This window comes from Puma concolor, chromosome F2, assembly GCF_028749965.1.
Source record: "Puma concolor isolate L17-30 chromosome F2, mPumCon1.1.hap2, whole genome shotgun sequence".
Classification (NCBI taxonomy): domain Eukaryota; kingdom Metazoa; phylum Chordata; class Mammalia; order Carnivora; family Felidae; genus Puma; species Puma concolor.
In genome coordinates this window covers 7,922,541-7,937,530 of record NC_141684.1, presented here as the reverse complement: position 1 = coordinate 7,937,530, position 14,990 = coordinate 7,922,541, and the positions used below count along the sequence as shown (strand labels likewise).

Here is a 14,990-nt window from a genome sequence, read left to right as displayed (position 1 = left end):
TGTTTGGATGTGCCCCTGTTTATTTAAGTCTTACTCTATCCACAAACATTTCACTTATCTTCAATGAATAATACCACGTAGTCATCATTTCGGGACGTCAGCAAGTGCATCCGTAAGATCAGATCACTTCTTACAAGAGGCAAGCCAACAGCTTACGCCACCTGCAGCTGGGACCCTTTATAGCCCCAATGGCAAGGCATGAGAAAGCCTCTCTCCTCACGGCCTTACCAACAGACTGTGCTATCAAACCTGGGAATGTATACTCATCTGATAAGCAAATCGATGGTATCTTAGTACGCTTTCACTTTATTATTATTTTTTTTTATTATCAGTGATGTTAGACACCTTATCACATACCCAAGAGCTATTTCACCTGTTCTCTTTACCTACTTTTCAACTGGGCTTCCTGGAGCAGTTTATTTTTAATATGAGACAATCATTGATACAAGTAAGACAAACATTATAAAGCCAATTATCATTAGAACTCCAGGTGCTCGGGGCACCTGGGTGGCTCAGTCGGTTGGGCGTCCGACTTCAGCTCAGGTCATGATCTCGCGGTCCGTGAGTTCGAGCCCTGCCTCGGGCTCCGTGCTGACAGCTCAGAGCCTGGAGCCTGCTTCAGAGTCTGTGTCTCCCTCTCTCTGTGTCCCTCCCCTGCTCGTTCTTTGTCACTCTCTGTCTCTCAAAAATAAATAAACATTAAAAAAAAATTAAAAAAAAAAAAGAACTCCAGGTGCTCAATCAATATTTTCCTTCTTGGGTTTGGAAAAATACTACCTTCAAGAACCATTCTCTGGCTTTGATAGCTAACAAGTGCACTGAGAAAAATCAGGAATAATTTCCTAGAATGAATGGGTGAGTCAACTAGGATAGCAAACAAGCCAGGGAGGGAAGAGTGACCCCAAACCAGCTAAAATAGTGGATTTGTGGCACCATTTTTATACAGGGTTGTGATGCAAGCCCCAGCCTGCCTTTCCTCTGACACTCATCTAGCCATTTCCTTCCTCCTCCGTCTCCTGTCTCTCCTCCCTCTCCCTCCCTCCCTCCCTCTCTCTCTCTCTCTCTCCCTCCTCCCTCCCTCCCTCCCTCCCTTCCTCATCAGCACCTCCACCCCAACCTCAACATCTCTCACAACAGGAAAGAAAATAGCACAACTCTGCTTTTTAGAATCAGTAATTACAATCCAATTTCAGAGGCTCCATGAATGCCAGCATGTAACTCTCAAGTGCAGCACATAATGATACATACAGGGCTAGCAAAAACAAGCATCCTCTTTAAATAAGCATCCCTTTAAACGAAAAGGTAGAACTTTATTTAAAAATAAAGTTATTGGGGCGCCTGGGTGGAGCAGTCGGTTAAGCGTCCGACTTCAGCCAGGTCACGATCTCGCGGTCCGTGAGTTCGAGCCCCGCGTCAGGCTCTGGGCTGATGGCTCGGAGCCTGGAGCCTGTTTCCGATTCTGTGTCTCCCTCTCTCTCTGCCCCTCCCCCGTTCATGCTCTGTCTCTCTCTGTCCCCAAAATAAATAAAAATAAATAAATAAATAAATAAAAATAAAAATAAAGTTATTCAACAGAATGAAGAGATGAGCTGCAGACTAAGAGAAAATATTTGCAAAGATGTATCTGATAAAGGACTGTTTTCCAAAGTACATAAACTCTTACAACTTGGCAGTAAGAAAATGAACAACCCGAGTAAAAAATGAGTGAAAAGCCTGAACAGACCCATCACTAAAGCAGATAAACAGATGACGAGCAAGCACAGGGAAGATGCACCACTGTGTATGTCATCATGGAAATACAAATTAAAGCAAGACTGAGGTGATACACCTCACAGCTGTCAGAGTGGCCCAAGTCCAGAACACTGACAACACCAAATGCTGGTAAAGATGTGGAGCAACCGGAACTCTCACGCACTGTTAGAGGGGATGCAAAATGATACAGTCACTTTGGAGGACAGTGTGGCCGTTTCTCGCAGAGCTAAACATACTCCTACCACATGATCCAGCAATCACAGCCCTTAGTATTTACCTAAAGGAGTTAGGAAATTATGTCTGCACAGACTGTTTTATTCATAACTGCCAAAACTTAGAAGCAACCAAGATGTTCTTCAGTAGATGAGTGGGTAAATGAACTGTGGCCCGTCCAGATAATGGAATATTACTCAGCGCTAAAAAGAAATGAACTCTCAAGTCATGAAAAGATATGGAGAAACCTTCAATGTATATTACTGAGTGAAAAAGCCAGTCTGAAAAGGCTACAGACTGTATGATTCCAACTCTAGGACATTCCGGAATAGGCAAAGCTGCAGAGACAGTAAAAGAGTTAGTGGTTGCCAGGGCAGAAGGGAGAGGGAGGGATGAACGGGAAGAGCACAGAGGACTTTCAACGCAGCGAGATCACCCTGCATGAGAACCTTAATGGTGGATACGTGTCATGATACATCAGTCAAAACCGAAAGAGAACACCAACGCTGAGCCTTAATGTAGAGTATGGCCTTGGGTGAGCATGATGTACCACTATAGATTCATCCACTGTGACAAGTGTACCCGTCTGGTGGGGATGTTGGAAATGGGGGAGGCTGTATGTGGGGAGCAGGGCCAGATGGTATATGGGAACTCTCTGTACTTTCCTCTCAATGGTGCTGTGAATGCAACACTACTTTAAAAATACTTTATTAATTAAGAAAGAAAGAAGACTGATAAAATCCAACTGAGGCCTGCAGTTTAGTTTATAGTAGGATACCAAAGTCCATTTCCCAGTTTTGACAGCAGTCTATGGTTAAAGAAGACGTTATCATCGAGGGAAGAGGCGGGGATAGGTACCTGGGAAATCCGCCAGACTTTAGGGGAGTCTAAAGTTATTTTAGGAGCGCCTGGGTGGCTCCGTCAGTTGAGCATCCGATTCTTGATTTCGGCTCAGGTCACGATCCCGGGGTCGTGGGATCAAGCCCTGCGTCAGGCTCGCCACTGAGTGTGGAGCCTACCTGAGATACACTCTCTCTCTCTCTCTCTCTCTCTCTCTCTGTCTCCCTCTCTGTGTCTCTATCTCTGTCTCTCTCTCCCTCTGCCCCTCTCCCCTACTCGCTCTCTAAAATAAAATTAAAAGTAAATAAATAATTTTAAAATAAAACTTTTTAAATGAAATAAAGTCACTTGTTATCACATGTAAGGAGATCACCACTGGGTCACCTAGCCCCATCATTGAGAACATTTCTCTCAACAGAGTTGTGGGTTCACACAGCCCAACGGAGAGAGAGAAAACTGAACGAGGGGGTCCAGCCCGTGATCGCATCACCTTCCTGGGCAGCATGCTGGCTTACTTATTGGCAAGGAAGCAAAGAGTTGAGCAGCTAGAGGGAGGGAACGAGCCCATTTTGTTTGGAGGCCCCTGGCTCCGTGGCAGCCCCACCCCCATCCAGGCGTCTTCCTGGGCAAGTGCTTAGGACTGACGGTGTCGGTTCCACCCCCGGGAATGCATTTTAATTACAGCTGCAAGAAGCACATGTAACACCCTGGCTGCCTATGAATTCTCAGTGGTCTGATGGGCTTCGTGCCATGTTTTACAGTCCTTTCGATATCACGCTGACCTGGAAATGCTTTCGGCATGAAGACGTCCATCGTGGAGTTACTTTTAACGGCAAAAACTGGAAACAACCAAACTGTCCAGTTACAAGGGGAATGGGTAATTAAACTGTGGCACTCATCCTTAAGCAGCCGTTAAAAGTAGTTTTACAGTAAGTATATTTTCATAAAATGGGAAAATGCCTATGAAGTGATAATTTAAAAAAGGCAATATTTATAATGTCCTAATCAGGCAGGCTCTCCAGCCCTGCCTTCGACTGGGAGGCTATTCTAACTCAAACGCAAAGTATTCTTAGCAAACCATCTGGCCACTCATTTAAGCTGCGTTCTCTAATAGAGCTTTATCGGCGGCAAAGCTGATGTTTTAATCTCCACCCAAAAATGCTCATTTACAGTAAGACCTCAATTACGTCTAAAAAAATTAATATATCCAAAAATTCTACAAAGAAAGGGAACGAAAAGTGCTTTCCAAATCTTATTTAGTGAACACATATTATTCTTAAAATAAATAAATAACAACATGCAATTTTAAAAGGCAATACAAGAGTTTGCCCTTATTACAGTGTTTCATGACACAAATTATATATTGCAAATTATACATCTAGATCTAGAAAACCAAATTGGTTTCCTTTTGAAAGTCAACTGCAATAGATTAGTAGTGTCTGCACAAAGGCTTTGAGGCCCCATCGAGGACTGATAAAACAGAGAGGCCTGATTTCTTAGTAATGTTTGCCACTGGTAGGCAGAGGGAGTGTGCGACCACACAGACTGTGTATTTTTGGATTTTGATAGAAATCTGCCAGGGAGCAGGTGCGAAAGGAAGAAAACAGAGCAGGGCGGGGCGGGATACAGCAGGGGGAATAATGCCTCCGCAAAGATGTCCAAGTCCTGATGTCTGGAAGCTTGCATGACAAAGAGAAGTTAAGACCACAGGTAGGGCTGAGGCTGTTAATCATCTGACCTTAAGGTATAGACCTTCTCCTGGGCCATCCACGTGGACCCACAGGTGAAAGGTCCTCACAGGTGAAAGGCGAAAGGGAGGCAGAAGAGAGTCAGAGCAGAGGTGGGATGCTGTGTTGCTGGCTTTCAAGATGGAGGGCTGAGGCCAGGAGCCGAGGAGTGCAGGTGGCCTCCAGAAGCCAGAAAAGGCACGGGGACGGATTTTCTCTGAGAGCCTCCCTAAAGAACGCGGCCCTGCCGTCACCTGGCCGTTCGGTGAGACCCGTGCTGGAATTCGGAACTGCACGATAATGCCCGGTAGTGTTTGGCTGCCAAGTTGGAGGTGTTGGTTAGAGCAGTGACAGAAAACTATGATAGCGACCAAAGGGAAGGGTGATAACCTGTCAGCGTGAATAAGGGTGGCTGGCGGGAACCAGCTTCGTTTTGCTTTGTCAGTCCCAGTCTCGTGAGAAACACCAGAGAACCCAGCCCGGAGGAGGAGAGAGGCCAAGGTCTGAGCGGTTCTCGCTCCAGCGGGGGCAGGGCACCTGAAGCCCCAGGAAGCCCGTAGGAACCGGAGTTGACCCCAAGGCCAGCATGGCCCCGTGACTCCCGAGGTCCCAGCAGCGCACGGTAGCTGTGTGACAGCCGGACACAGTTGAGAACTACACAGGAAGGGGACACCTGAGCTCAAACGATCCTCAAGTCCACTTCCTCTGCACACAAGCCAAAGATGCTACAAAGCTGAGAAAGAAAGCAGTGAGGATTCCGGGGCAGAGAGACCGTCCAGCTGCACCTGCTTGGTGAGGGAAAAGGTTCCGTACTGAGAACCAAGGAACAAATGAAAAATCTGGTTCCAATCCTGGGAGAGTGAGGACGGTAAATAACCTTGCCTGGTCCAACTTTCTTGTCTACAGAGCGAGGGCCACCCCAGAGATCTGTTCCCAGCACCCAAACTGCGCTGTCTACGACAGCCCAGGGTCCCCCAGAGAAACACATCTGCGGCTGTGAAACCTGAGATAACACTCTTCACTTTAATCCTGTTCAAAATCTGCAGGACGCTCATGAACCTCCTGCCACCCCCACAAGTTGACGTGCCAGTCCTGCCTGTGAAACACAGGTCCACTGAGGCCACAGTAGAGTAGCTAGGCAGGCTACAGGTGCGGGGCCCTCACGGTTTCCTGTGTGCCCCCCCCCCCACCGAAGAGAATTACTGAGAAGACACGGTGGGAGAACCCCATGCCTTGGACTCGGAGGCCAAGTGCAAGTTCTGGCTCCTTCACTTCCTGGATGTTTAATGCACAAAAGCCCGTAACCCCTCTGAGCCACTGGGTTTCTTAACTAAATGAGGCAAGATCCTGAGAACTCCTCTCTCGCAGGGCTGTTCTGAGCATCAGAAGAGTTTGCCAGTGAAAGGGAGGGGGAGGGGGCGGGTCCTCGTCCCCTCAGAGCAGTCACGACACAGGTAGGTCAGCATGACAACAGTGACTGACATCTGTAGATATGGGCACGGCAGACAAGCCTGACAGGTGATCGCGTACCTTCTCTGGGTGGGGTTCTATCAAACAGGGATGACAGTGTCCTCCGTCGGGGAGGTGCGAGCTGATGCAGAGCGTAGGCATACAGTAGAGGCTCAGTAAACGCAGCCTGCTGGTGTGGCGGCCCACAGCCCCTCCCACGTGCTACGTTCTCCGGGTTTCGGGGTGCACGGTCTCCACAAACATTTCAGGGCGCCCTGTTTTCCATCACCATGCGTACATGCGGGAGCCGCAGCGGTTTTCAGGTTGAGTTGCCAGTGCTGAGCAGAAGTCTCTATGGGCCAAGTTCACCGGACCGCGGTTCTTGCGGCCGTAACTGCGGCACGAGCAGCGGCCAGGTGGAAATCAGCGGGTACGTTAAAGAGAGATCAGCTACAGCTATGAAACGAGCTCGAGCGCCACGAGCTCCGGAGCCGCGGCGACCCGCCGGGCACCACACGGACACCAAGTCTAGCTCTCCGGGGGGGGCATCGCCACACCTGCTGTGCCGGGGACACACCGGAGGCCAGCCAGGACCTGAAGCAGCCCTCCTTACAGCTCACATCCTCTCCTCTAAAGCGCTTTGGGTCCCCACCGTGAGAGCAGGCCTCTTCCCCGGCCTTTGCAGCGTCACACGCGGTCCCTCCCCGGACCTGGTCTCCAAGGGGCACAGAAATGCCACACTTCTGGAAGGGGGGGGCACACCACGACACGAGTTCTGCCCCAGGCTCCACGTGTACGAGCTACGGGGGCCCGGGAGCCAGGGGAACCCCCAAAGAGTGACTTCTCCAGTCTGCCACGCGACGTACTCGCAGCGTGAGCACGGGCCCCACGTGCCGAGTCCTCTCACCTTGAAGGAGGCGTGCTGTTCCATGTGCCGCAGCAGCTGGGGCTTCTGGGCTGCCGTGTAGTCACACACCGTGCACTTGAACTGCTTCCCTGGAAACAAGGGAGGACAAGGTGAACGAGTGCGTCAAGGGCCAGGCACGGAACCAGGTGCGCGAGGATGCCCCTTGCCGTGGGGGTAGTCCAGAACCTCCGGGGGGACAGCCTGCACGAGCACAGACACGAGGCAGCACAGCACACTCTGTCCACGCAAGCGGCAACACAAAGGGGCTGGCCGTGGAGGGAGAAAAACAGCCGGCCGTGCCTGGGGTGGGGAACCCCACGAGCAACGACATCTGAGCAGGCTCCTGAAGGGAGGGTAAGGTGTCTAAGGTGTGTCCGGCTGACTAGAGAAAAGAGGTGCACACGGCGAGCACAGAGGTGGGGACCCTGGGTGCCCAGGACACCGGAATAGCTGGGTCTTCCTTCCAGGACCTAAAGCACAAGGTCTACGGTGGGGCAAGCACTGGCCCCGGAGACGCTGTGGGGCCGGAGCACCGAGGGCCTGTGGCACGTGACCGAGAGCGTCGCACCGTCCCCAAGAGCCAGGAGAATGCAGAGCCCCCGAGCAAGGTAGCAAGACGTGTGTCTGGAACCCCTACCTTGGTGGGGACATGAAAGGCAGGTCTGGGGGGATGCTAGAAAGAAACTGCACAGAAGCAGAAAACACTGCTCTTTGGGCGCTATGCAGGCATTCGTTACTGGGATGAACCAGCGCACAATTTATTTGTGAAGACAAATGAATGGATATACGGGCACACTACCTTTTTTTACCCCTGGTTAGCAGAAGTAAAAACAGTGGCACAGACGCACGACCCAATATAAACCTGACCTACTTCTGGTAGCGGTCAGTTGCTCACCCAGCGGTTTCTAAGGGCACGAGCCCATCGGGGAGCCAGGAGCACAGCCACGCCACGTGGTAGCACAGAGCCACCGGCCCCTCCCAGAGGCCCGGCGCTTCTCTCCTTCTCAGACGAGCCGGGTGAGGGTTCCCTCCCCCTGCAGCCTGCAGCCTCCCGTCCGATGCTCTCTCAAACCAAGTGAAAATGCCTCACGACACCAGTCATAGGAAAGCCGTTCTCACCAAGGAAAACCCGTGATGCCCAGCCAGTGGCGGGTCTCAGTCCATCGGACTGGACTCTGCTAACAGGCCAGCATCCTCGGTGTCGGCGAGGCATTCTCTCCCAACCATGCCTTTTACACACCTGCATTCCACAACAACGCTCTGGCCCACACTCCACTCTCCTGCTACAAGCTTCCCTGCGTATAACCTTCCCCTGTGGACTTCTGCAAACCTTTAATGCCAAAATCTGTACCTTCCACTCTGACTCTTCTTCATTCTTCTGCGTCTTCGACCCTTCCCCGATCTTGAGACCTGAGTATCCAACTGTCTGCCGGACTACTGCTTAGCTGACCCAAAGGTGCTAAATTGGACATATTCTCTTCCCCATCAACTGGGTCCTATCTCCAGCCCCCGTAGTTCCTCGCCGTCACCCCACCCCCCACACCGATCACTAAGTCAGAGACCTGGTAGCCTTCCGCAACATCTCCGTGACCCCAGCTGCGCTCACCTCAGTTTTTCAGCCCTAATCTCACCCTCCTAAATATTCCTATTTCTCTGTTGTGATACCTCCACACTGGTGGAGGCTCTCCTCATTTCTTCCCTGAACAAGGGAAAAGCCTCTAACCCGGTGTCCTTGCCTTCAGGCAACTCTCCCATCCATCTGTCATCCACCCATCCATCTATCCATCAATTAACCGCTCGTCCCCCCACCTACCCTCCTCCTCCCTCCGTCCGTCATCCATCCATCCACACGGATGCCCGTCCTCCATCCAGATGATCTCGCACATAAGCTCTCCCACAGCCCTTCCTCCTGCATACCCACCAATGACTCCAACAGGCAGAACAAATTTGAAGTTTCAGACCGCGGCCCAGAAGACCCCACAGAACCGAACTAACTTCCCGGACCTGACCCTTCTCTCTGACTTCCACCCTGCATGTTAGGAAGTCTTTCTGTTCTGGCAATGTTCTGCCGAGCCTTTGCTAACGATTTCCGTGCCTGGGGTGCACTGCCTCTCGGCATCTGGCCATTCTCCACTGTAACTCACAACTCAAGTTGAACAACATCTCTGGCAACGGGGCTAGGAGTGAGCTCCCCGCCTCCTTCTCCCATACACCCTCTCCACATCCACATGCTCCTGTCCGTGCCCGACTCTGAGCATCACCACTGCCTGGCCACAAGCCTGGGCTGCCTTGGCTGCCCCCAGGGACCGTGTCTTCTCCATCCCGGCACCCCCAGGGCCTGAGTGCACGGCACACAGCAAACATATTCTGTGCATTTTACTGAACTGAACTGGACAAGGAACAAAAAGGAAATTTTGTGTATCTTACGTGAGCAACACGGCAGAAACGGCAAAAGGAAACAATACTATAAACAGGTGAATATAATTACATCCTCATCCCAGGGGAACGCACCTCAAATTCTAGATTCCGCTAATGTTGCAAGTCCTAAGTGTGGGGAAAACCTTGCCACATGAAAGGCAGACAAGTCATAATCAGAGACCAATGGCTACTTGTTCTTAAATATAGCATCATCTTTTTTCAAACACAGAGACGCCCATTTCTACACACCTTGGATAGAACCTCAGCCACACATCCTTCCACGCGGACTCATGACTCACATAAATGCATCATTATTGTGCTCAGGCAGCCTGAGCAAAATGGTGCCGGGTTCCCCACTGCCACAGAAGCGGGAGGAAAGATGATACAGCCATTCTCCAAAGTGATAAATATTTTCACTCATTACCAATACACTTGGCTCCAAGAGTAAAAGATTAAGTGCTAAAAAGATGCTCTGCAATGAATAAATGGAATAATCACCTCACTTGGGATCAAGAGTCAGCCTTTTATGGATATACTCCCAGGGCTCTGCGAGAGACAAGGAAAAAGGTGGCTCCTCAAGCCAGCCCTACAGAAGTCTCGGAGTCTGGGAAGCAGTTACGACGAGTGTTTCAGCAGTCCCTCACACCCCGATCCACAGGCCTGGGAGAGCACTTGACATAATCTTTTGCTGCCTAATTAAAATAATGCAGTGTAGATCCATGACTAATCATAAAAGAGCAATGCTCTGAGACTATCTTGTTTTCGGTCAAGATACTCCTGAGAGCTGCAGGGAGAGTTGGCCGGAAAACGTAGTATTTACCCGAGGCTAGAGTGACCTCGAAGGGCCGGCGGTGAGATGGCTGTATCGGGCTCACACCACAGCCCAGGAAAAGAAAAGACTGATGACACAGAAAGAAAGAGGTTGCTTGCGTAAGACGTTAATCCATTCTTCCCACGAGTACTGGCAAGCTCTACCCACTGGGCTACTGTCCATCAGCAGCTGTGCTGGGACTTGATGTCTGTGATCTCAGCCGGGCACCCCAAAACCTGGGGAGGCAGGCAGTGCTAACCTCTCTCCGGGACGAAGAACTGGGATCGAGAATCTGAGCAACTTGCCGGGTTATCAGACCTATCCCCAGATTGTCCCAGAGAACGCCGGTGAGGCCAAAGTGATAGGACCAGAGTCCCTCTGGAACGGCCGTCCCGAGCGGCCGAGGTGGGGCAGGGCCTGCTGCCGGCCCTCTGCGTGGACCCTCAGACTCATCTCGTCGGGGCGGCTTTTCAGGCGTTTGCCACGCAGCGTCCGAGTCCATCCTGGGAGCAGACAGGAGTCATCTCCCAGCCCGGATTTGGATCCCAAGGACCCCAGTTAGAGCCACATAACAATCCTTCAGCTAATGCGGGCAGGACACAGATTCCCCAAAAGGAACAGAATTTGTAACAGCAACGGACATGTCTGCACCATAAAGGCCATGGCACAGGATGGTGGCCCGTTAGAAAGGGGTGCCCAAGAAGGGCCAGTGGAAGGGAAGAACATTCTTTCTGGCTCTGCCCAGCTCGCCCTGTGTGACCCTGGGCTCTTTCTTCTCTGCCACTCGGTGGCTTCATTAGAAGCATGGGGAGGTAACCCCTGCCCGCTCCGAGGACGGACTCAGGCACTGGGCTGCTATTTTCACATCTCGATCGTGCTACGCCCTATCTCGTTTATTCACGTCGCTTCGTGACAGTGGAACCTTTCAGCTTCTGTCCGTTGTTCTTGTATCGTCCACTGCCGCATCCCAGTGGCTCATCGAACCTTCTCTGGCTGGTCTGGCTGGTCTGCCGACCCCCTCGCCGGTTGTGGGTACTTTGAGGACAGGGACGGTGTGGCAGTGAGCACATCCTGGCTGTAGGGCCAGCAGCGAGTTACAACAAAGCCCCAACAGGGTGTCAGCTCAGCCATGCTCCCTCTCTCCCCACAACAGACACCACGAAATGGAACGGAACGGAATGAAAACAGGCTTCTGTGAGGAAGTGACAGTCAAGCTAAGCCAGGAAGATGAGGTGGACCAAACCACATGAGGAGGAGGTGAAGTCAGTTCTGGGAAGAAGTCACCAAACACGCAGAGACCTCAGTCTCTACAACATCCCTTGGTACCATTATAACAAAGGCCCCTTTTCCGCTTCAGCGACCTCGAGTGCAACCGGTAGAGTCCCAACAAACGCGGCTGTCGAATGAAATCAGTGAATGCAGGAATCTAAAACGCCAAGACTCCAGAAAGCAAACAGATGAAAACAGGACGTGAGCAAACAATTCATCAAGAGAGGATTACTTCATTTCATTTATCAAAAGAAGGCCCACTAATATCGAACACCTACATCCAGCACCACGAACCAGCCAACGTTCTAAACGCTTCCTGCAGATCAACTGACTCCGTCCATTTAATCCTCCAATTTACCTGTTCAATTCTGGGTTAGCAAATAATTGAAAATTACAGTAACGTGGTAAGATCTGACACACATTAATCCAAGAAACGGACCATTTCCAACAACATGGGGAACTAGCCTGGGAGGGCTGAGCCAGAACACTGCCTTATTTCTGGCACAATGCTTTGAAAGCATTAAGTGGGCAGCGTGATGCAGCATTAAAACACCCGAGACACAACAGCCATCCCGTTCCCAGGAATGAGTCTTAAGGAATTAGGTCAAAAGAAGGAAAAGTTCACGTGCAAGAAAGGGTTTCTTGCCACCTAAGTTCTAGTGGGGAGAAAACAGAAGATGCTGCCCTGTCCAAAAACAAGGGACTGGTTATGCCGCTCACGGATCACCCACCACCTTCCTGGGACATCACACACCCCCTCACTGTGCCATTCGTGGACTCTGCAGCCACAAACACTAATTACAATTATTAATTTTAAAGCCATAAGCACGGTGTTTATACTGTACCAACTACATTCCATAAGAATGTGAGAAATGATCAGAAAAGAATTTTTAAAAGAGTCATTTATTTATGAGGTGACTGAATTCGGAGCACACGTGCAGGAAAGGGCTAGATCTTTGGGGCTGTTGTTTTCATGTCTGCTGTACAACGGAAGAGCATTTCGGATGAATTAGCAGCCATCTCTGAAAGGCCATCAACTATGACACACGATTTCAGAAGACAGACCTTTCGACGCGGAACCTTTACGGCATCGGCGGTTCCAAACCCGAAGTTCTAGAGAGTTCGCTGTCTTTTAAAACATCACCCGGGCCCTGCTGGGCTGAAAAAGGCAGTGGCCTAATTTGGCGAATAATCTCAGGCCACTTCTTGTCTGCTGAGGCGGCATTTAACTTCTGTAAACAGTCAAAAGTCATTCTGAGCCAAGTCCTGTCAACGAGGAGGGCACAAGAAAGCGGAGTCCTACCACCTTCTGGAAAAACACTCGGGAGGAGGGCTTGCCCGGCTTCCTGACAAGAACAAATACCACAGCGGAAAGGGGGAAACCGCAGGGGCAAAGTTACAGTCTGCGGAATTTAGAATCTCAGCTACGCAGGAGTTCCTTCCTATCTGACCCAGAGGCCCAGATGTTAAAGGTCGAAATCCCAACAACCCAGATGAACCTCACAAATAATGTTGGAGGGAAGAAGCCAGACGCGAAAGCGCACGTATTAAACGAACTAGTTCACACAAAGTTCAAGGACCGGCCGGATCCAGCACAGAGTTACAAGTGCGGCCGGTTGCTACTTGAGGAGGCAGCAGGGGATGGCCGCGGGGGAGGGCAGAGGCCTTCTGAGGGACTGGCGACGTCCTGGGTCTTATCCTGGGATGTGGTCACTTGGCCGAGCCGCCTACGATAGCCCAGTGCGCCGTACCCTTACAAAGCACGCGCTTTTGTGCACGGGTATCGTACCTTAGTCTTAAAAAGTTAAGGGGGGAGAAAGAAGCACCACGGCAAGAACAAGATAGGGTGCTTCCCCCAGGAGGGACTTGGGAACGGGCACCAGATGAGTTCAAGAAAGAGACAAAAGATGTGTCGGGCGGCTCAAAGATGAAGTCTGAGGGCAGCAGGACCGTCTGTGGATGAGGCTGGCGGCCGCTGCAGGGGGTAAGAAGAAGGACACCGTCAGCACGACTCACCCCTGCGACCTTCGGTCCGGCATCTTTGTGAGCGCCGGGCTGGCGGGAGGTTTCCTCTGCAGACCCCGCAGCTCGCTCCGGAAGCGCGGCGTTTTACCACCGGCTCCCATCTCCCTCGGAAGCTGCGATCTGGTGCCGCTCCCCTTCAGAGGCGGGAGCGTCGGGGTACAAACGTCGCCTGCACTGCTTCTGTTCAGCCCTCTGGGCTTCCGTCAGGAGGAGTCTCCTAACACGAGCTCCTCAGCCGGCAATCCACGGCCGACCGGCTGACGGAACAAAAGCTGACCACCGACCTGGGGGGCGCTGGCTGGGCCTGGTGACAGGACGTGGACAGAAGTCGAGCGCCACCGGACGGTAAAGGAAAGCACAGGGTCCGGTGTCCGGCGATCCCGGGAGCTGCCCTTTACTCAGGCTTTACTCAGCGTGTCATGTCAGGACAGAGGGGACAGGATTTAGCGGTAGGGAGGGGGAAGGAAGGAACAGAAATCCTTTCTCGCCTTGCGTTAGACAAAGCGAGATCCCCCCGCCCCAAGGGATCCGGGAGTGCCCTCCGGCCGAAGCCCTTTCTGCTGTGGGGGAAAGATGAACGTGCAAGACAGAGGACAGGACAGCCGGTAGAACGGCTGCCTGGCTGTGCACCCCGTGCTCAGGTAGGAGGCTCTCCCAAGTAGAGGGGAGCAGCAGTTACCCCGCACTTGCTGGCAGCTGGGGCGGGGGGCTCACTCCAGGATGGATGTTGCCCCCGCCAGGTGACCAGCACCTAGAAAACACACTGGTGAGGGGGCGCCTGGGTGGCTCAGTCGGTGAAACGTCCGACTTCAGCTCAGGTCACGATCTCGCGGTCCGTGAGTTCGAGCCCCGCGTCGGGCTCTGGGCTGACGGCTCAGAGCCTGGAGCCTGCTTCCGATTCTGTGTCTCCCTCTCTCTCTGCCCCTCCCCCGTTCATGCTCTGTCTCTCTCTGTCTCAAAAATAAATAAACGTTAAAAAAAAGAAAACACACTGGTGAGGATATGGGGGAAAGGGCACGCTGGTGTCCTGTTGGTGGGAATATAAATTGGTTCAACCACTATGGAAAACAACATGGAGGCTCCTCAAGAAATTAAAGATGGCTCTATTAAACCATCTACAATCTAGCAGCCAACGTACACACCCGGAAGAATGAGCAGGATTTCCAAGAGCTATCTGGGTCATCAGAGCATTATTCACAGCAGTCAAGGCACAGACAGGCCAAATGCGATCAATGGGTGAGTGGATAATAAAGATGGGGTACACACAAACAACAGGATAGTATTCAGCCGCAAGAAAGGAGAATATCTTGCCACTTTCAACATGGACGGACCCTGAGGGCATTATGCTAAGTGAGCTAAGTCAGACGGACAAAGGCAAGCACCGTCTGCACTTCTATGAGGAATCTAAAGCTGTCAAACTTGAAAGAAAAAAAAAAAACAGAGTAAAATGGTGGTTAGCAGGGGAAGAGGGGGATAGAGACTGATGTTGCTGAAGGGTTCAAACCTGCAGTGAGGATTAAATAAGCCACAGCGAGCTAATGCACAAGAGGATGGATACAGAAACAATACTGTACTTAAC

General features: G+C 51.5%; 1 protein-coding gene across 7 annotated transcripts in view; it reads right to left on the bottom strand.

Moving 5' to 3' along the window:
- The window catches only part of ZFAT (zinc finger and AT-hook domain containing), a 350,311-nt gene that overhangs the window by 129,326 nt on the left and 205,995 nt on the right, over positions 1-14,990 (bottom strand). For 6 of the 7 annotated variants that reach the window (XR_015246882.1, XM_086695747.1, XM_086695746.1 and 3 more), the window contains one exon: positions 6,889-6,977. Coding sequence is in view for 6 of the 7 variants with exons in the window: in XM_086695747.1 (XP_086551873.1) it covers positions 6,889-6,977 (89 nt within the window). In the remaining variant the exon portion in view is untranslated. Of the gene's footprint in view, positions 1-6,146; positions 6,334-6,888; positions 6,978-14,990 lie in introns of those variants that run through there. The other variant, XM_086695749.1, reaches the window with a different exon arrangement.